Source organism: Mastomys coucha, unplaced genomic scaffold (genome assembly GCF_008632895.1).
Source record: "Mastomys coucha isolate ucsf_1 unplaced genomic scaffold, UCSF_Mcou_1 pScaffold19, whole genome shotgun sequence".
NCBI lineage: Eukaryota > Metazoa > Chordata > Mammalia > Rodentia > Muridae > Mastomys > Mastomys coucha.
This window is the reverse complement of record NW_022196901.1, coordinates 877,725-900,844: the sequence shown is the minus strand read 5'-3', so window position 1 is coordinate 900,844 and position 23,120 is coordinate 877,725. Positions and strand designations below refer to the sequence as shown.

The following is a 23,120-nucleotide window of genomic DNA, read 5'->3' as shown; positions in this document are numbered from 1 at the left end:
TAGCTACTTATTAGCAGGTTGCTCGTTATCTATACAAATATACTAGGAACATAAATCTGTTAAAGAACACCAATAAACTTAAAACTAACACCATATCTATATGAAGAAAGTTATCTCTTTCTATATTTAGCCCTGCCCTGGTTGGCCTGAAATGACAGTGCAGATGCAGAGGACCAAGACCTTACAGAGATGTATCTGCTTCTGCCACCCAAGCATGAGCACTGGGATTAAAAACCTGCATGCACCACCACACCTGACAAAGGTTATCTCTTAATGTATCTTAATTCTCAAGTTTTTATCTACATTTAAAATTATAAACCACTAATTTAAACTTAGTAAACTCTAATTTTTAAAGATTAGGATCTACAATTAGAACAGTTAACAAAAAGAATTAGAATAAAAAATGGATTGGAATGAAGAAATCAAGGAGAAAGAAACAAGAAAAATTAGTATTTAAATTATCTATATAGTATGATTGTTATACTATAAAGACTAAAAGAATATACTAAACATGAATTTCATGCCTAAAAATAAGATACTAAGAAAACGTATCTATAATTAAGTTATTTAAAGTTAAGTTTATAAGCAATTGACTAAAGCAAAGTAAATACTGTTTAACAGTATAGTAAGCTTTTTACCTTGAACTTCATATCTATACTCTTGTAATTCTGGGCTGTGATTTTGAGAAGTGTAAACACCAGAATTCTCTCTCTCTTCTATATTCATTTCACATTTTACAGAAGTATAACATTCATCGAAAACATTGCTTAGGGTCTGTTAACAAAATTGAATATTTGAAATTAAAATTTTTATTTTTTTCCTCCTAAATATTAGAAAACATTAACCTGAAGGCAAAAGAAGGTCAAAATAGTATGAATGGAATCTGAACTCCCTCTCCCTCCACATATGAAATCAATCTACAGAGAAAACATATTTCTCTTTGGCGTGAAATTATTCTTTTATCAGGAAAATATTGATAAGCTTAATTATACAAAGTAGTACAGCCTTTTCTGTTTTCTTTTAATACTGAAGTACATCAGGACGTGTAAGCAATCACAGTTCCCTAGCACAGTTCCCACTCTGATGGGATTGCTTTGCCTTGAAAGTATCTCATTACTCCATCAACTACCCTTGAATAAACATCACAAGGACAGAAAGTTCAAAGAGGATGGTTAGAGAGCTCTGTCAAACCAACCAAAATGCTAATATATCAAGGAGGAGAGTATACTAATGTCCTTTCAATGATATGTCAGAGTGCGTTCTGTGGTCTGCACACACACACACTTAAAAGTATCCAGCACAATGCTCTCCAGAGAAACTGAAAATTTCGTCATGTGAGACACCATCTCATATTCCAATGCTTGATAAGCGGTACCTTTGTCTCTCACTCAACTGGAAATAACTACCAATGATTTAAGACTTAAAAGCCAGTGTTTTAAACTGCTGCTACTTCCTGCATGTCTTTAAGTTAAGCACACTGTCAGTAATTGGGCATACTGACATTTCAGCACAGCCACAAAGGTAACCATCTACCACATTAACAATCTTAATGAACAAACTGTTTCCCTGGAAGGTTAAACAGTACCTCTCTGACAAGAACAAAGATTACAGAGTCTGCCCTATTCGAGACACAACTTATCTCAACTTCTTTGTTCTTTTCCTGTGGTGCCAGAGACTAAATTCAAGACCGCAAACATAACAGAGGAGCGCTGTATCAGAGTCACATGCTTAGCTCTAATTTCCTATTGTTCCAAACTGGCTATCAGAAAAAAGTCAAAAGCTCATTTTAAGCTTAGAACTCAGGAATACTTCACAAGCACAGTTCTAGACACAGGAGATTTGGGCAAACATGAGTGGATGACTCTGTACATTAAATCAGTAGCAATGTAGATTTTGGTACCTCCCATTCAAAACCACTTTTAAAGTAACATCTTACCTTTGAAATGTGAAAGCATTTCTCAGACACTGCCTTCTGAAGTCGTTCAATAAGCACCTGTAAAGGCTCGTTGCCTAGCAGAAAACGAACCATACGTGAGCTATTTGTTGCATATATGTAAGTAACACTGTCACATTTTAATGCCACCATTAAAGCTGCCCTAGAATAAGACACATTTCAATTTCTTCCAAATATATTTTTCATTATACAATGTTGCTGTCTCAGATAAATTTCTAAGATTTACTATTTCTATTCTATAAAAGGGTTTACACATTCAGGATTCTACATTCCAACCCAAGAATCTATATATTTATCCATTAAATACATCCTTGCAAACCTCAAAACTCTCACGAGTCAGTTGTTACCTCTGTGCACAGAGACAGAGGAGTTCAGTGGTAGGGTACTTTGACTAGTATGTGCAAGCCCTGGGTTTTAGCCCTAGTACTGCAAAATTAAGGCCATTAGTTAATTATTAAATATATACTTTCTGCTCTCTTTTCAGAAACACTGGGTTTTAGACTACTCCATTCAGTTGATTAGTGACTATTTCTTTTATAAGTTAACACATATACTTAACTCAGAATGTTCTGACTATATTATTTGTCTGTGACCTGATCCTTTTTATGACTGAAACCACATAGGCAAGAAACTTCAAGATTATTTTCAACTTCTCCCACTTTTGCCGCTGCTATAAAATGCCTGTGATGGCATTTAGCTCTGTTAAACTTCACTGTCATTTTGTTTCCAGTCTCAACAGTTATTGGTTATAGCTAAGATTGTTTAACTGATCTGCCCATCAATTATTTCAATTTTCCCAATTAAGCACACTGGTGTCCTCTTAAATAGGAATATCACTGTTGCTTCCTCTACTTAAAAACCCAGCAGTAGGACTGTCTTACCAGCAGCAAGAAGCTTAAGTAGACTCCTTCGAGGTATATGACTCTTCTAACCAGGCACTCATCACAATCTTCAGTTCATCTCCCACTACTTTCTATACAACTTGAACTTTCAGTTCTCCAAAATGAATCTCTTTACAGGTCTATACTTAACACTACAGAAACATCCCTCAGTTCTCAACCCAACTGTTCCTGTTCCATCTTACAGAACATTCAACTCCTCTCCTCTGCCTTCCATTCTCAGTATTCACCCTGGAGGTCAGCTGGATTATTTGTTAGTCTGAGGTACTTCAAGTCATAGTACAGCCAATGATATACATATGCCCTAGACAGACGGGCAATGTCTCTCTACTGGTGCTTCAGTGCATGGTTCAGTAAGGTGAATAAACAAATCTGGGACTCAGATGCAAATCCTCCTTAACCCACAGGGCCTGAGACTAGGATACAATTACAAAATGATACTTTCAAGGGACGCTTATTTGTTTCATGGAAATGAGTCAGAATCCGGTTACCTGTCTCCTGTATTTTAACATTCTGGAGCTGGCACTGGTGTAGTTTATGAAGCGCGTCGATCTCTTTCTGTTGAGCAGAAACAAGCTCATCTTTAAGGTTGCAAAGAGCTTCCTCTCTTTCCTTTTCCATATATGCACGAACCTGATCCGCATGAGTTGAATAAACCACAAAAAGGCATATGCGCTGGGCTTCCATCTGCAGCCTTAAATCATCCTTAAAGTAAATACATATAAACATGAGGAAAAATTAAAATAACAGCTTAGCTTCCATTTCTTTACATGTACTAGACTTCAAAGGAGAAAACATGTTATAGTTTTAAAATCCATATGAAGGAACTACCTTGCTTTGGAGTCTTCATCCACATGCACTGACCTACTGTCTTTCTCAAGAAACACTACGTCATGTTTGTATTAACTCAGTGTAATCATAAATTGGGATAGTTGGTATGACTAGAAAGATTTTACTCTTTTAAATAATATTTTACATTGACAAAATGAAAATAATATAAATAAACACCAATGTCCTCAAAACTCAAAATAATAAATCCCAGTATGTTGTCATTTTATTTTTTCTCCTATTCTATCTACAGCTCCTTAGATTCAGAAAGAAAACATTAGAGACAAAATTTAATTCATGATGTTTGATTATTCCTTGCCCATAAGCAACTGTTACCAAAACTCTGGAATGTGTCTGCTATCATTTCCAGTGCACACATAAACAGCACATTATATTGTACATTTCTGTGTACTGACACAGGGGCATTTATTTTGCAAATTTCTTTGCACTTCTAATATCAAATCTCAAAACATCAAAAAATGCTTCTGAAATCAATACATATATATGGCAGGTTAATTTATTTTGACTGTAGTATAGTATAAATGAACAATCCACAACTGGACCATTTTCCTTTGTGGAGACCAACTGGATTTTTCATAAGCTTGGGTCCTTTAAATCAAAAGGTAGTAAATGATTACATATATCCACCTAAGACAGATGAGTAAATGTTTTGCTAGTGAGCTGTCCAGCATGATTCGGACTCATCTGGATTCTCGCTAACACACGCCCATGGTATCTGTCCTCTGACCCCTGACTCAGGAAGCTTAAGAAATACTAGTTCTGCCTGTGTCCGAGTGCAGCTGCTTCCCAGTGACCACACAGTCACCCAGGCATGTAACTGCTGGTCAGAGTTAAAGCACAGCCTTAGCTTTAGTGGCCAAATAATTTTTTTATATAATTGAACAAAAAAAAAGTGGATGCTTACATCATTGTATCCTTATCAATAAGTCAGTTATTTTGCCAATGTGATGGTGATAAAATGCTATTTTACTCATATGAATTTGTAAGGCTAAAATACTTTTTATGTTCCTTTGTCATTTTGGTTTCTTCTCTGAGACACATATCTCTTCATACCTTTGGCTCATTAAATCCCTTTGTATTTCCTCAGGTATTTACATTATATTTATAGTCCTTTGTAACATGTGTGGCAAATATATGGTTCTAGTACTTAAACACTTTAAGTATTATTCATAAAGAAAACATGATCAAATTTCTAAATGCTTTCCCTTGACTTTGTTCTTTTTAATTAAAGGCTTCCTCTGTCTTAAGATTATAATTCTACTTTATTAACATCTTTCTGTCTAGTATGTCTTTAACTAACCTAGAGTTAGTTTTTCCTAAAGAGTAAGGATGCAATTCCCCAGCGTAAAAACAATTCTCTTAGGGTAATCACTGAATGTTCTGAGCCTTCCCACTGTCTCAGCTTGTTGATTCAACTGTCTTCTCAAGTATTATCTCACCAGAATACCCTCCCATGTATTCTGTACAGGACAGAAAGAAAGAGAGACAGACAGACAGACAGAGACGGAAAGACAGAGAGACAGACAGAGAGACAGACAGAGACAGAGACACAGAGACAGTGAGATAGAGATAGAAAGATAGAGAGAGAGGAGGAACACACACCTTTGGGAGATCCCTTTACATTAAAGTATATAAACAGCATCCTGTGGCAATGTGAACTAGGTCATTAAGGTCTTGTGTAAGTTTCAATAATCTTATCTATAATTTAACATTTTTACCTTACTTGTTCACAGTCTTTCTCATTTCTCATTTGTATTATATTGACTAGCTGGGAACTCTAAAGACATTGTTGGAAGGTTGACAGCGACAGTGGCTACCCGAGTCCCTGCCCTGCCTACACTGAAAGCGTCTCAGCACCTCAGAAACCCATAGCAACTGTTCCTTCTAGTCCTTATTTCCTAAAATTTATTTGTTCATTTGTTTCGTTTTTTTTTTTTTCCCCGAGACAGGATTTCTCTGTGTAGCCCTGGCTATCCTGGAACTCACTCTGTACACCAGGCTGGCCTCGAACTCAGAAAACCACCTGCCTCTGCCTCCCAAGTGCTGGGATTAAAGGCGTGCGCCTTTCTTTGTTGCTGTAGTTGTTAAAAACTGTAAACAAACTGCTAACTTTTGGAGATTCTTTTCCAACAATATTTAAAATGACCAGGATGTGGAGAATGAGTAAACAGAATTATCAAATGCTGAATAATTCTTCCATTCTTGGGGATAATCTCACAATAATTTAATAAGAATTCATGCAGGCTCATTCATAAATGAGATTAATCTGTAATTTTCTTCTTCTAGAGCCATTCCTGCCAGATATTTATCTTAATACCAAGCAGACTCAAGGCATGAATCCTTCCTTCCTTTCTAGTCCTTCCGATTCTCTTTTAAATCCCACGTTAGTAAGGAAGCTGCACTCGCCTCTGAGCTTGTGAGAGCCACTTGCACAGGGCTCATGGTGGAGCACTTTTACTTGGAGAGGTGAGAAGGATAGCTGATGACAGTTCTAGATTCTGTAATGGTATTAGCTTACTAAAGCTTTGTATTTCTATGTTAATTAGGTTGGGTAATTTATATTTTTCATCAGTAGAGCTTATTTATAGTATTCTTATATTTAAAATCCCTGTAGCATTTGCACTGGGGATTTTATTTCCATCCTTCATTTTATCAGCGCTTCCTCTTTCTTGGTGATATCCTTGGGAATTTAACAACTGCAACCTATAGATGTCGTCAAATAATAATCCATCCAACGTCTTAAAGACCTTCCCTTTTGGTTTTTCAAACCCAAACCTTCAAAACCTTCACTTATTTCCTGCTCTAAATCTGCTATTTTCTTCGACCTACTTCTACTTTTATTTTTTGAGTGTGAATACTTGGATGCCATTTTATCTTTCTGACTAGCCTAGTAAGTTTTCACTGTGAACTGGAGTGGAGATACATAAAACAAACTAATATTCCATATTAAATATTTCCTTCAGAAATGAGAGATTCCGTCTATCCAGGCCTCGCCCTCCTTCATTCATGCACAGCATGGCTGTCCCTGTTTACATTTTAGGGTGAGGTTGTACTACACGGTTGAGTTTGCTCTCGAATTCACAAGCCCCTCCCTCTGCTCCTGAATGCTGGGATTATGGGCATAAGCCACCACTGAGAGGTACATTACACATTTCTGCATTAAGTTGGGTTTTTTTATATTATTTTACTTTAAATTTTTTAACTCATTTCCTTACTTTTTGTTAAATTATACCTGTGAATTATGACGGTCTTTTTTCTCTCCACCGATGCCATGTATCTTTTGGTATTTACAATGGTTAGGGGGTTTAGAAAATGCCATTACAGCAAATGACAAAGTCTCTTCTTCCTTGTGAGGAGTTCTACTTTGTTCACTATTGACACTTGAAAAATGGGCTTTATTTTCCTGCTTAAAAATGTACTATCTTGTATCAAATTTACTCTAGGTACCCGAGATCTCCCACACAGGGCCCTGAAGAAAAGCAAACTGGCAGTGTCTCCTGTGCTTACCATGTCCCACATCTCTCCCAATTCAAACATGCTTCACTCTATGGTCTCTCAGCATAAGAAATGATCAATTCCTGCCACACACGGCCATACCCCAGATGCCTTTGCAGTCCAACACTAGGGAGGCTTTCTGTGAAGTTTCTCTTTCGCATTTTATCCAAGTGTATTAGAATAAAGAAATCACACTTCAAGTGTATTTTGTTTCCATTTAATAGAAAGCCTGTAGTGGCCATATTTATTTTAACTTTAGTGAGAGACATTATCAAGAGCAGGGCAGCTACAGATGGAGATCAGATCCCCCCTTATGTAAAAAATTAAAATGTTATTTAACACCTTTGGGCTAATTATAACACATACTTTTCAAAACAATTCCATGTATTTAGTCATTAACTAGTAATTTAGATTACGTGATTCTTTAAAAAAACATTTATTTAATTTTATGTGCACTGATGTTTTGCCTGCAGTATGTCTGTGTGAGAATGTTAGATCCTCTGGAATTGGAGTTACAGATAGTTGTGAGATGCCATAGGGGCACTGGGAATTGAGCAGGGGTGGGGGGAGGCCCTCTTGAACAGCAACCAATGCCCTTAACCACTAAGCCATCGTTCCAGATGGAATTTCTTGATTCTATTCAGGTTATTATCTCTGTATTTGATATAAGATAGCCAATGGGATTAAAAGTGATCAGAAATGCTGGGCCGTGGTGGCGCACGCCTTTAATCCCAGCACTTGGGAGGCAGAGGCAGGCGGATCTCTGAGTTCGAGGCCAGCCTGGTCTACAGAGTGAGTTCCAGGACAGCCAGGGCTACACAGAGAAACCATGTTTTGAAAAAACCAAAAAAAAAAAAAAAAAAAAAAAAAAAAAAAAAAAAAAAAAAAAAAAAGTCATCAGAAATAAAGACAAACATCCCCACCTAGAATGAAATCTGAGCTTCCTACATTCCTCTGTCCTTTTCCAGCACTGCTTTATTCTTTGACCTCCTTTCAGAGCAACCACACAAGCCTGGGTCCTAAAGCTCACCCTCTTTACCACTACTAAAATTTCCCCATTATACAGAGCTCAGTTCAAAGGCTAACTCCTCCAAAAGACCCGTCCTGATCTCTGTACTCTCCTGCCTACTACTGTACTTCTTCACAGGCCTAACACTGTTTCTAACTACCCTTTGTTTCCCATTTATCACCTGCTTTCCGCTCGAGAAAATGCTTCCTGAGACTAGTGCTCATCTCTTGTTCACCACTCTATGCATATTTACAATAATTCAATAGACATATATTCCACTAATATAAAAACACATAAAACTTTAGTTAGCATGATTATACTGTAGATAACCTATCAGAACTGTCCTGGTTTTTCTAGCATCAGTTATTTACCAAATGTAAGTTATAAGGAATGACTCATTATTAGTCACGGTCTTCGTTAGCATTACTTGACAACAATCTAGAGTCAACGGAGAAGAGATGAGAAGGTCTCAATTCAGATACTGCTCAGATTATACTGGCCTGTGGGCATATCTGTGGGTGATCATCTTGATTGTTAACTGATGTGGGAGCCCACTATGGATAGCACCATTATGTGGGCAAGAAGTCTCAAGGTATACAAGAAAGATGGGCAGGCATGAGCTAGTGAGTGAGCCAGCATGTGCCGCCACTCTATGGTTTTCTGATTGAGTTTTTGCCCTCACTTCCAGACTGTGACCGGGAAGTGTAAGCCAATCACAACACATTCCTCTCCCAAGCTGCTTTGGTCAGCTTTTCCACAGCAACAGAATGAAACTAGAGCATTTATTATATGCATTTTTAAGATCTTGGCTTATATTGAGTTAACAGTATTTTTTTTCTTTTACATTTAAGACTCGAAAACTTTAGGCCTTAAGCCTCACCTCTTAAAAATATAATTTCATAACAACTGAGTAATTCACAGAGCAGTAGAAAACTTAAGAGGTGTTTTGTTTTGTTTTGTTTTGTTTTACAATTGTGGGACTCTAACTGAAAACTTGAAATTTTATACTAGAAAACACGAGTATGAAATACCCTAAAAAATAATAGATACTAAAGCAAAGTGATTATAATGTAAAAACGAGACCAAGTCTCTCAACAGTAACTCTTCTCTTTAAAAAGAAAAAAAATGTAAAAAGGATTAGCCTAGCATATTTTCTAAGCAGCATATATAAGAGAATAATTGAAAGAGAGGCAACAGTCTTTAAGTAAAACTGACAACTGACTGGCAGAAACTGAGTTGTCCGCGCCAGGGTTCACCCTCCTGCCCTGTAGGGACATGGGTTAGTGTTTCCTACAGGTGAGAGCTGCTTCAGTGTGGCTGTGTTTCCCTGTGATTTTCTGAGAGTGTGTGGACATACCTGCTCGGCTTTGAGGGCATGAAGCTCTTGCTGGAGTTTTTCACTTTCGCATGGTTCAACTGTCGCATGAGATGTTTTTTGTGATCTTGTTGGCAAAAGCAACTGTTCTCTCCTACTCTCTTTAAAGAGAATTGTATCTTCTATCATTGGTTTTGATTCTTCAGCCAAATCTTCACTCATTTTAGAAACAGATCCCCGAGAATCCCCAACCGCCCCCATCCCAAGCCCAGCTTGGTAAGACGTCACCTGCACAGGGCAGACAGCTCCATTTTCTGTTCCACTAGGGTTAGTGAGGAGTTCTAGCTCTCCACATCTCAATAAAAGCTGTTGCTTCTCTTCTTTTAAGGTTCTAACTTCTGCACTTAGAGAATCAATCGTACCATGTGTCTGCTTTAGTTGTTCAGAAAGGCCAGAGACTTTCTCTGAGAGCTCCAACTTTTCTCGTTTGGTCACTTCCAGCTTCTCCATAAGCTCTGTTGTATCTTTTTCTACTACTTCACAGATTTCCAGCTGTTCAGATGAGAAAATTCCAGAACTCTTCCCCTTTGGCACAGCTGGATTCCCTCTTTTCAAATGGAGCTCTTCCTCCAGCACTCTCAACTTGCTTTCATATTCCAATGCATGCTTAGTCTGTGTGGCTTCTAAATCATCTCTTATCTTGAGAAGACAAGTATACTCCCTCTGTAACTCTCCAAAGTTAACTTCAAAGTTCTTTTCAGCAAATGCAAATGTATTCTTTTGCTTCTCAATCTCTTCATTTAGATGAAGGCATTGTTGTTGAAGGTTCTCTTTCTCCTTCCTCAGCACCTCTACTTCTTTTTGCAAGTCTTCTGACTTGCACATGCCAGGATCTACAGTAATTAATCTTTCCTCTTGGTCTGAAGGAGTGTACCTTTTCAACTTGTCTTCAAGGGCTTTCTTCTCATCTTTAAGAATGCTGTTCTCTGCATCTAGCTGTGCACATTTTTCTTGAAGGTCATCTTCCTTCTCCTTCAGTTGTTTCTCCAATTGTTCAGTTTGAAGTTGTAACTCCCGAACTTCCTGTTCAAGGGTACCTTTTTCCTTTTCTTCTTGTCTGACGATTTCAATCTCTTTTTGCAGTTCGTTGATTTGAAGATTCATTTCTTCTAACTTTGAATTAACAAGGCATTCCTGTAAATCTCTTAGCTTTGAGTTCTCCAGAATTAATTGATTCTGCTGGGTTATTAGGTTGTCTGTTTCACACTGCATACTTTCCATCTTCCTATTCATTTCATTTTGTAAGCCGTCTATCTGTTGCTTGTAGTGAATGCCCAAATTATCTTTAAGTTTTTCAATATTTATTCGATGCTCAACTTCTAAATCTTCTTTTAGTTTAGATAGCTCTTCCTCATGACTAAAGAGGAGCTGTGTTCTCAGCCTCTCCAGCTCTGCTTCTTGGGATTCTGCCATTCTGTCTAGCACAGCATTTTTTTCTTTTTCTAGCATTTCAAGCTTTATTTTGTAATTTGTAATCTCAGCCTCATGCTTGACCTCGAGTTCCTTTCTGGATTCAGAGGCAGCTACGATCTGGGCTTTTAGGTCTTCCACCGTGCTCAGGGACCTGCGCGCATCACTCAGCTTGTTCTCTTGCTCTGCGACTGTCTGTCTAGCTTTCTGAACTTGCTCTCTTAAAAACCTTACCTCTTCTAAGAGGTCTTTAGACTGACTCTGAAGAGCTGACTTTTCTCCCAGAACTACCCCAAGCTCTCCCTTGAGTTTTTCCTTTTGAGCATGAGTCTCCTGTAATCTTACATTGAGTTCATTTATGGCTGCATTCATTAAATGTACTTGTTCTTTACTGACTGTAGTATTTGCATCCGACGTTGAGGTGCTCGCCATTTCTCTCTGATGTTGGGATTTGAGCTCCTCTATCTGAGACATGTGCTGTTTTATTAGCTCTTGTTTCATTTGCACTATTTGCTTCCCATACATTTCATCCAGCTCTGCTTGGAGATGGCTTAATTTCCGTTGGTTTTCTTGTTCCATCCTTCGCACGGTGTCAGTTTCCAGCTGGCTATCTTTAAGGTTTCTTTTCTGGAGTTCTTCAACTGTCCTCGTTAGCTCTTTGATTTCCTCCAAACACTTTCTGTTTTGCTGAGAGTTGACCAGTTCTAGTTTCAGGCTTTTGATCTCCTGATCCTTTTCTGTAAGCTGTTCTTGTAAATCTCCTAGTAATTCATCGGCAGTTGTTACTTTATTCTTTAACTCAACAGTTTTCTTCTCTTCTTCTATTACCCTTGTATTCAACTCATCAATGATTGCCTGCTTTTCCTGTATTTCTTTTGTATTTAAGTTTTTTACTTTTCTGTCTTTTTCCTTCAGAGGGAAAAGAAAGAGAGAAAGCATAAGACCTTCCGGTAACTTAAGTCATGCTTTAACATCAGTCTATAAAAAGTAACTGCTGTGCCCACCCCTCACTGTTCCCAGAATACAATGTGTGTATGTAGAGACGGTTGACAAAACAAATACAACAGCAGCTCTGACCTTAGGAAGGCTGATGTGCTTAGCAGATATGAGTACTGGGTTCTCCCAGCATTGCCAAAACAGAAAGAAAAAAAGAAAAAGCCTGCTAGGCAGACAATAGGCTATGGGGACCTGAGGTCAACCTCCAGACAGATAAGTAAATAATTCTAATAAATCTGTGCTAAACCAGTATATGTTCACTTTTTAAAAATTAACTGCTTACTATCTCAATTATTTAATATTTTGATAGCTAATTATAACACTGTGTACTCTCTCAATACTCTCAGAAAAAAATTAAACATGAGTTCAGGTTACTTCCATCAACTGCAGTGATCTGAAGGTGTTCCAATGACAAGGGCTATACAATAGAGAAGGAAATCTTCTGTGTGTCTGCCTTAGCTTCATTGCTGAGCATCTATGTGACATCTACATCACCTAGACTTTATGGCAGACTGTACAAAACTACAATTTCAGTTCAAACAGAAACTTGAAAACAGAAAAGAAATTCTTCCCCAGTTGCCATTTGGGGTCAATTATATAACTCTGGATAACAGTTAAGCCCAGATGAACACAACAAGCATACTCATTATTACAATTACATCAAGCAACAAGTTGAGCAGAAGCCTAGGCAGAGTTTGGATCTGTTATTTACTCATCTCTGTGAGTGAAGGCTTCAGACACAAATACTAAACATGAAACAAAATCTACAGAACTAGCCAGAGCTATTATAAGCAGATGAGTTATATTACAAATGTCCTTGGCAAACATAACTCAAAGGCATTTTGAATGAATGTAACACTTCCAAAGTTAAAAAATGACAAAGCCCAGACAGAGGAAAGCCATCTGACAAAGTGCTGGAGTGCTCCTCTCAGTACAGCTCAGGAAAAAAGACCAAGCCTTTGAGAACAATGTCCCTCTAGAAAAACCATACCCTGAGTCCAGTGAGTGAATGAGTGTGTGTGTGTGTGTGTGAGTGTATGTGTGTTCACAGTACTCCAAAGACAGACAGAAGGATCACCCAACCATACTCAATTTAAATACTCAATAAAAACAAGGTGTTGGAAGCATGTGGGACATAGGACAAGAATTCCAGCCCATAGTATAAACTTCACTACAATGAGCTCAGCTTAATGCCGTATCTTCTGAGTGCCTAGCAGCTTTCCATCTGCTCACTAATAAACCCTCTAATTACTGTTTGTCTTTTTAAGCAGCCTCTTGAACTTGGAACAACCTGAGTTTACATCTACCCTATCTTAGGACTCAGATGATACCAAAAGTAAGTTTTCTGAGCCTACAAATCAAAACAGATTGTGCTTTCGATTTGTTATGTTAAATAACTTATAAAAACAGGCAGTGTGGTACAAGAGCTCTACTCTGCCTCCAGGTCCCATGGACAGTTTGAATCCAAATTCTGGTAGGAGTAGAGAGGCCAGCAACAAACCACTTTCGAATTTTCATTTCTCATTTGAAAAATCAGTAAAAAACAAGCCTTTCAGAATGGGCTGTTCTTAGAATGTAAAGTTATAAACTATGTGATACATATTGCCATCCCTTGCCACAAAGAGCACTCATTTCCTAAATATGTTTCCAAGAAACAGAACATAATTGTAGAACCAGTTGCATTTAGTTTTCCTAACTAAACCTACAAAATTTAATCTTGTTACAAAAATATTTTCAGAATTTTAGTATCATAGCAAAGCCGGGAATACTTCAGATGGAAAAAGAAAGACATTGGAGTTATGAACGTAGGCTTTTCTGAGCCTCCAGTTAACATATGCAGTTCACCTGAAGGAGCACCATAGTGAGTGGGCCTTATAATCTTAACAACTTCATCAGTGTGAGACTCTCAACTGCTTTTGAAATAAATTATTTTAGTCATTCAAAGAGTTTGCCTTAACTATAAAATTTTATAATTCATATGCACAAAAGAGAAATATGACTAAGATAAGTGAATCACAAAGTTGCTACACATGAGCTGGCTTCCTTACCATTTCAAACGCTCTAATTTTCTCATGTAATAAAGAAATCTGCGCTTGGGAGTCCTCCTTCTTTTTCTGATAATCTTGCAGCTGTAGCTGCTGGGCAAAGATCTGTCGTTTGGCCTGCAGTAAATCTGTCGCGGTTCGACCAAGAGTGCTTTTTTGCAGAGTTTCGTTAGCCTGTAACTTGAAAACAGAAAGAACCTTCAACATACTCACTTCTGACGTGAATAGTCATGAACAGACTTCTTCAGGAGGATTACTCTGCTGACCTCTGTTCACTTCAGGGCTTTGAGAGCTTAGCAAACATGCTGGGATGCCTGGACTGACTGAGCTGAAACTTACCTTTTATACGATAAATCAGAAAAAGAAGTTCAAGTGAGAGAGACAGGAGTGAAAACTAAAGGCCAGGAGAGGAGGAACAAAAACATACTTCTGGATTCTGTAACTTTTCAGACTCTATCTCCAAACCTGTTCAGAGGCCTGAATGTATTCCTACCCCTAAATTATGTCAGACTTCTGTCTACTTACATTAAATTCTTTGGCTTAAGATATTTCAACTTGTTTTGTATTACTTGCTGTTAAACTCTGATTAATGCAATAAGATTCTGTCTTAGTCAGAGTTACTAGATCTAAATGATAAAACACCACTGCCAAAATAAGCTGGGGAGAAAAGGGTTTATCTGGCTTACACTTCCACATCATAGTTCATCCTCAAAGGAAGTCAGGATTGACTGGAACTCAAGAAGGGCAGGAACTAGATACAGGAAGTGATACAGAGGCCACAGAGACGTGCTGCCTGCTGGCTTGCTCAGTCTGCTTTCTGTTAGAACCAGGATCACCTCCCCAGGGATGGCACTACCCACTACAAGGTGGAACCTCCCCCACCAATCACTAATTAAGAAAATCCTTTCAGCCCAATCTTATGAAGGCATTTTCTCAGCTGATGTTCCCTCTTTTCTGATAAGTCTACATTAAGTCAAGTTGACATCAACTTGCATTCCCAAGGATGCATTCCCAAGGTAACTGTAAAGTGAATGGGAAGTGCAGGGCCAGTTACCATTTAGAACCTAACTGAAACCATGCCAGAACTGCAAAGGCGCAGTGCAACTCTAGAGTGATTCCTACACAGTCTATTCAGTCAGCCTTGATAAGATTCTGTACAACAGCAGGAAACCACTCACAAGGTATGAATTAAAATTCTTGGTTAATATAACAACCCACATTGACCACTTTTTTTTTCAGTACACTAAAAGAAGCGAATGGCTTCAGAGTAAGCTTTGACTTGTTCTGCAGCGTGAACAAGTATGTAGTTCATTACAAACAACAATGAACTTTGTTGGACTAGTAATACTTACATGCTGGAACTGAATCTGCAATTTTTTACTTTGTTCTGTCAACTGCGAAAATTCTATCATCATGTCATCCTTTTCTCTTCTTGCTTGTAGCAAGTTAGCAGTGAGTTGAGTTATGATGTCATCTCTTTGTTTAATGGCAGCTTCGAATTCTTGTAACTAAGAGAAAAAGTGAAAACTGGATTAGCTTTTTGCCTTTTTTATTTTCAAAACAAATAATATTCCATAAAAGCTTCTGCCTATCCAAATTAGTCTTATTTGAAAGAAGATTTTGAAAATATGTATGCATTAAAGAAGAGAATATATTTGGTTTGGCTTTTCCATATTTACTGTACAAGTATCTTTACACTTTGGAATGCCTCAATGTATTTCTAGGTAACATCAACAGAAACGTTTAAGCCCAGCTTGTTCTGAAGAAGATAGAAGTATATTGTCTCTCTTCATCTTCACTTCATCTTTATTTCCCTGTACAGCAGATGTGACTTATAATGACTTGCTGGTATTCTTTTTTTTTTTCTTTAAATTGGATATTTTCTTTATTTACATTTCAAATGTTATCCCCTTTCCTGGATCCCCAACCCCCAGAAACCCACTACCTCATCCTCCCTCCCCCTGCTTCTATGAGGGTGTGCCCCCACCCACCTACTCTCTCCCAACTCACCACCGTCAAATTCCCCTACACTGTGCCATCTTGCCTTCACAGGTCCAAGGGTCTCTCCTCCCACTGATGCCCAACAAGGACATCTTCTGCTACATATATGGCTGGGGCCATGGGTCCTTCCATGTGTACTCCTTGGTTGGTGGTTTAGTCCCTGGGAGCTCTTAGGGGGTGTGATTGGGTTGATATTGTTGTTCTTCCTATGGGGTTGCAAACCCCTTCAGCTCCTTGAGTCCTTTTTCTAACTCCTCCATTGGGGATCCCACACTTAATCCAATGGTTGGCTGTGAGCATCCACTTCTTGTCAGGCTCTTGCAGAGCCTCTCAGGAGACAGTTATATCAGGTTCCTGTCGACTTGCTGACATTCTTAATAGGTTTAAGTCACACCTTTTTGTGGTTTATATCTATTTTCGCTCAAGCAGATTACAGGAAAAAAAAATCTGCCTTAAGGGAATGATTTCATTCTATATGGTTAAATTTTAAAAGTCCACATATTTCAGCTGTTTTTCTGCAATCCTCATTTTAAAGTAAGTCTTATTTATGCTGTCTATATACAAGAACAAAAATTATGAAGTGACCTAAGTCGCCATTCCAAAGTCCCGTATTTAAAGAACACACTTATACTCCCATTCCTGTCTCCTAGAAATGTAACAAACCCTTTGGTTTGGTTTGGTGGGCGCACCTGCTTCAGCCCTTCAGTCCCAAAGTTGGCCCTCATCTCTTCCAACTCCTGAGTCAATTCTTCAATATCATGTTGCTTCTCAGCCAACTCATTTTCCACCATCTGAAGATGGGTCTGACTGGACTGAGCTCCTTGTTCAGAGTAAGAATCAGCAACTGAAAAATCTTCCTCCTAAATCAATCCAAGATTTTTTTAATAATTAAGTACTAGTGACACTCTTGAAGGACAGGGACAAACTTTAAAAATCCACAGCAAAGTCCACTTTAAACCACGCCTACCTCCTGCAGGTTCATTAGAAAGCTGCTTTGTTATTAATGAGATTAACACCTTAACAACACGAACAGGATTTCTGCACTTTGTTACAACTGTCACAGGAAAAAAGGGGATAAGTGGTTTTGTACAATGTAAGTGGCACACAGGAAGAAGTGCATGCAGAGAAAGCTGTTAGTAAGCTGGGAGCCTTTACACAGTGTAACACATTAGTATCATGAACAGTTTAAATACTGTACCCTTAATGTATCTGTAGGCTTTCCTGGTTTCATCCCAGAATTGCAGCCATTAATCTGTATAAAAACAATTTCCTGATATATTATGATCTTAAACTAAATGTAATTCATACCTGATAACAGTATTTTTGTGTTTTGCGGGATATGTGTGGGATGGGCGGACAGAGTGTGTACTGCTGTTGTTTGAGACAAGGTTTCTCACTAAGCATGAGGACCACAAATTAAGCTACACATACTGGCCAGCTAACCCTGATCCTCCTGTCCCTGCCTTCCCAGTACAGGGACTGCAGATACATATTTCCAAACATTTTATGTGGGCGGTGGGTGGTAGAGATCCAAGCTCATGCTTGTGTGGTAAACACAACACTTTACTGAGTCATCATCCTACTCCAGTCTTTTTAGGACTACGGAAAAAAAAAAAGCCTTACTGGCAAAACCATATTTAGTGAAAAATAAATTTAATTCAAGCACCTAAAAGACAACTTCAGATGTATTCATTCCTCAAACACCTAAGTGCTTACACTGCCCCTTCTTCTCTCCCAATCACTACTGACTTCCCTCACACTGCTTCTCCATATGAAGGGTAAGTGGGTAGGCTATGGACTGCTACAGCCTTTGAGTACACATATGTATGGTCATAGTGTAATGTTAGGTGTCTTTCTCAAGCACTCTGGAGTCCCACTAAACCTTAAATTCACTGATTCAGCTAGCCTGGCTGTCCCCAAAGCCCAGGAATCCTCCTGCCCTGGTCTCCCCAGTTAACAACCACACCTGGAACTGAACTCAGGAACTCATGCTTATGCAGCAAGTTTTACAGACAGAGCATCTCCCCAGCACCTACAAAGGGGTTCCCATCACTTCTTTGTCCAGTATTCTCTACAATCAAAGGTCGCTTTGATCGCCCAGCTAACAGGTTACAATAGTTGACAAGCACAGTGAAGCAGACCCCAGTAGAAGGCCCTCAAGTCCACTGTTCATCATCATGTTTTATAATCAAAATTGCTTTGACTGCCACCATACAGGCATGCTAAAAGCCAAAACCCAAGTGTTCAATCATAGAGATATTTGCACCAGCCTAAAGAATCTCCATTAATGCCTTAGCACCACACTTGACAGTGGTTCCCAAGTTGTTTAGGATGTCAATCTTAGCCACAGCACTACCTGTCTTCACCAAGGTCATATACGAAAAGCCTGCTAGTATCTGACAGCAAACCCTGACCAAGGCATCAGAAGCACTGGAGAACAACTAGAGAAGGAAAGTTCCTTGTTGGGATAAGGCACTGATGATGCTCACAGAATTGGCATCACATAAAGGTCTCCTTCTCCTATGGAGCACTTGCTCTCTCGGGCATACCAAAAGGGCTGCAAGCACTAGAAAGCAGGATTGGCCTTGCTTTACTAATGCGCAGCAACCTCCTTTATCCTTCCTGACAACTTTGGTATAAGGTGCACTTTGTAAGCCATGCATACACCTGTGTTGTCTTTTAAGCTTCCTCTTGCCTGGCATAGGGACTCTGACTCATTCATTTTCAGTCTGATGTGTCTCCACCAGAGAGATGTATTCTCACAGACAAAAAGTAATTGCTATCATTGAGAAAAACTTTGCTGCTTCTTGTAACTCTGCTGACTGTTTTCTGGTTGTTTCAGGATTTCTTTAGTTTTGGTTTTGGTTTTCCCCTCACACACATTAGGCGTTTTCTTCTTTACAGAGTGAGACATGAGTAGCTTTTCCCTCTTTTCCTCAGGTCACCTGCTCTTCCTAAGCTGACTCTCGCCTGTGCTTCTATGGGGTTCTCTTTCATCGTTCTCATGTGGGATTTAACATCATGACTTTAGTTGACATGGCTGGCTTTAGTTTGCACTTATCTTAAAAAGTTTCAATCTCTCCTATTCTAAAAGACAACTTTACTGGTACAGTATTTTTGAATGGTAGTTTTTAGAATTTGTGATTTTAAATCCATACTTATCAGAGGAAATTTTGCATAGTGTTATTCAAATACCCATTTATTTATTCATTGTTGGTTATTTTCCGATCAGTCTCCAAGTAAGAAGATTCTTAGCTCTAAAATACATTAAATTTGTTAAGTGCTACCCATATTATTATTATTATAAAATTGTGCTATGTTAGCTTAAGCACAAATAGTTCTCTTTACTATTAGCAACCTCAACACATTCAATCTTATAAAATATACTAATTTGCTGACACATTTACAGTAAGAAACTGGTTGTCAGCTGGGCGGTGGTAGCACATGCCTTTAATCCCAGTACTTGGGAGGCAGAGGCAGGCAGATTTCTGAGTTTAAGGCAAGCCTGGTCTACAGAGTTCCAGGACAGCCAGGACTATACGGAGAAACCCTGTCTCGAAAAAAACAAAAAAAGAAAAGGAACTGGTTGTCATGTTCTCTAATCCTGGACCAAAGAAATGGAGATGGTATTTAAAAGACTTACCACAGCACATAAGTGATAATCACCACATCACAGAGCGGTCACATCCACCTAACTGTTTCTTACCTGAAGTCACTGCCCAGCATTAGTGCCAATAAATAAGTCCATATGCTTAACATAAATCTGCACGTTTGTGAAAAGCCTTACTCATAATAGAATATTAGAACATTTTACTGTACTAAATAAAACTACTTCACAGTGGTCTTACATCCAGAAACCCAGTACCAAACACTTTACCAAAAACCAACCAGAGTCTATATGTATTTAAAGATAAAACTATTGGGTAGTAAAGATGTCAGGTACCATTGTGGGAAATGACTGCAGTAGAATACACCTGTGGTTTGCTAACCATTTATGCTGTTGTTATTTTATTGTATTTATAGAAATGTAACAGAGGCATGTAATATATACAAGAAACAAAGCACCTACAATTAATAATTTTAGTGATATAAAATAACTAATTTTACTTACACCATTTGAAATTATGACATGTTAATCTTACCTCAGAGCTACATTCATCTGCAGTGGTAGAAATTTCACTTTCAAGCTAAAATAAAAGGAAAAACAATTTGCAATTTTTACTATATTTTGCAAGAAACATTTTTTTCCTATATTTCACTTCCACTAAGCAACTACTACTGGTGACATAATGAAAACTACATAAAATGCAACTAAAACCATGTAAGATGCTACCAAAACTTAATACAAAGTATTCAGATCTTTAAAATTTCACTTATGAATTAGTGTCTGAACAGTAATTTTTCTCTATATAAAAGATATCAAGAGAACTACGTTATACATAGTACCTATCCTTTGTAGGCAAAAAGCACCAAGGTATGATTTCTTTAAACGTGATAACTCCTAAAGAAACCAGTCTTAGATGCTAGCATCGGAAGTCTCATTTCTTCAAAAGTGCCAGAAAATCTTGATGCTAAAAGTAATTTCTTAAAAACAAATAACATCCTCTGTTGTTACACTGATTTTAAAACTTAAAAGCCAATCATTCAAAACCTTTGCTAGAGGCCAGAGAAATGGCTCAGCAGTTAAGAGTACTCAGTGCTCTTGCCAAGGAGGGCTCAGCACCCACGGGGCCTATGACTAGCATAACTCCATTCTAAAGGATCTGATGCTCTCTTCTGGCCTCCATTGGCACTGCACATATGGGAACCAAGCACAAACCCCTATAGCCAAAAATATCCATACTTATAAAATAATAAAAATTAAGAACTTTTACTTTATCCCAGAATTTGGGCACAAGGTCAGTGGCACACAAAGCTTCCCTCAAGTAGGAAGTACAATAAAAAAAAAAATCCTATTTTTTTCTCATTCCAAAATGCTTTTACTACACACACACACACACACACACACACACACACACACCCCTAACCTGAAACTCAGAGAGTTTATAAATATTAACTATCACAGATTTATTCCTCATCTATTCCTATGGAAATATTATTTAACATTCAAGATCACATTCTGCAATGCCCTTCCTAAGTAGTAGTAACTACTCACAGAAAAAGAAATAAGCTTGTCTCTACTCTAAAATTCTGTAACAATGGTTCCTAATTCAAGAGGCTCTGATTGCTTGCTTGCTTGCTTGCTTGACTAATTGATGTGTGATTGTATATGCATATGTGATTGATTGTATATGCATGTGTGACTGTGTGCATGTGTGACTGTGTACATGTGTGCATATACGTAGAGGCCTCATGACAAAAATATTAGCTAAGGGCTAGGAAAATACTTCCATGGTAAAGTGTTGGTTGAGCATTCATAGAGCCCTGGATTTGAACCCCAGCATTGTAAAATAAATAATTAAACACATAAAACTACTCAATGATTCCAGAGTGGAAAGGAAGCTCCATTATCTGATAAAGTACATCTACAAAAAGCCCAAAATATACAACACTACACACGCCAAGCAAAATACTTGGAGGAAACAAAATGTTCCCCTCCAAACAATACACTGCTGTCATTCTCAATGTCCCTTTTTGAAAACTGTACTACATTTATTTCCTTAATGTGTTTATGTAGCACAGCATGGAGGTCACATGACAGTATTAACCACATGGGTTCTGGGAATAAAACTCAGGTCATCAAGTTCGACAAGCAAGTGACTTTTTATTTATTTATTGCTATTTTTCTTTCAAGACAGGGTCTCACTATGTAGCTTGGCCTGTCCTAGAATTCCTTTGCAAACCAGGTTGGCTTAGTTTGGAACATACAGAACCTGTAATAGTGGACTGGAGAGAACCTGCAATGGTGGATTGGACAGAACCTGTAATAGTGGACTGGAGAGAACCTGCCATGGTGGATTGGACAGAACCTGTAATAGTGGACTGTAGAGAACCTGCAATGGTGGAAGGACAGAACCTGTAATAGTGGACTGGAGAGAACCTGCAATGGTGGGCTAGATAGAACCTGCAATGGTAGAACAGACAGAACTTGCAACGGTGGACTGGACAGAACCTGCAATGGTGGACTAGGCAGAACCTGCAATGGTGGGCTAGAAAAAACCTGCAATGGTGGGCTGGACAGAATCTACAATGGTGGGCTGGATAGAATATGCAATGGTGGGCTAGATAGAACCTGCATTGGTGGACTGGACAGAACCTGCAATGGTGGACTGGACAGAATCTGCAATGGTGGGCTAGAAAGAACCTGCAATGGTGGGCTGGACAGAATCTGCAATGGTGGACTGGATAGAATATGCAATGGTGGGCTAGATAGAACCTGCAATGGTGGGCTAGATAGAACCTGTAATGGTGGGCTAGATAGAACCAGCAATGATGGACTGGACAGAGCCTGCATTGGTGGACTGGACAGAACCTGCAATGGTGGACTGGACAGAACCTTCAATGGTAGACTAAGGAGAACATGGAATCATAAGTCAAATAAACTCTGATAGGAGTAATTGTTGTTCTTTACCTCTGTGTTCCTCATCTTTGCATTGTGAGTGCTCAGTAAAGGTTTGCTGAATGAAGCTCACAAGTCTCACTCAGAGGCTATTACATATTTTAGGTCTAGATATTTCCATAGTGCTGAGATTTGTGAGAAGGAACAAAGTTATCATTAAACTGCACAGTGTGCTCATGACCAATGACATTACGTGATGTTCCACTTAAAACCATACTGGAAACTGAAGTACTTACTTCAGCAGAGAAGACCTGGCTGTTCTTTGTCATTTCTGCACTGGAGGAATCAGGATTCCTGGCTGATTCGACCCTCTGAGAATTTTCCAAACACATATCATCACTCTGTAGATCAGTGTGTAAGCTTGAATCTTGTTTAGAGCTTGATGCTCTTTTTTTCTTTTGTTTCTCATCATGTTGGGCTTTTCTTTGTCGATACCGAGCAAGCTATAGGGGAGAAAAACGAAGTGGCATTAGACTCATCTAAGGATTTTTTTACCATTATTAACATTGAGTCACTTTATTAAAAACT

The 23,120-nt window shown here is 38.5% G+C and overlaps 1 protein-coding gene across 1 annotated transcript in view; it reads right to left on the bottom strand.

Moving 5' to 3' along the window:
* Window positions 1-23,120, bottom strand: part of Akap9 (A-kinase anchoring protein 9) — a 174,068-nt gene that overhangs the window by 123,567 nt on the left and 27,381 nt on the right. The window contains 10 exon segments of the mRNA XM_031380282.1: window positions 639-774; window positions 1,937-2,010; window positions 3,345-3,558; window positions 9,564-11,900; window positions 14,036-14,212; window positions 15,385-15,540; window positions 16,723-16,893; window positions 17,232-17,285; window positions 20,176-20,220; window positions 22,829-23,035. Coding sequence (XP_031236142.1) covers window positions 639-774; window positions 1,937-2,010; window positions 3,345-3,558; window positions 9,564-11,900; window positions 14,036-14,212; window positions 15,385-15,540; window positions 16,723-16,893; window positions 17,232-17,285; window positions 20,176-20,220; window positions 22,829-23,035 — 3,571 coding nt within the window.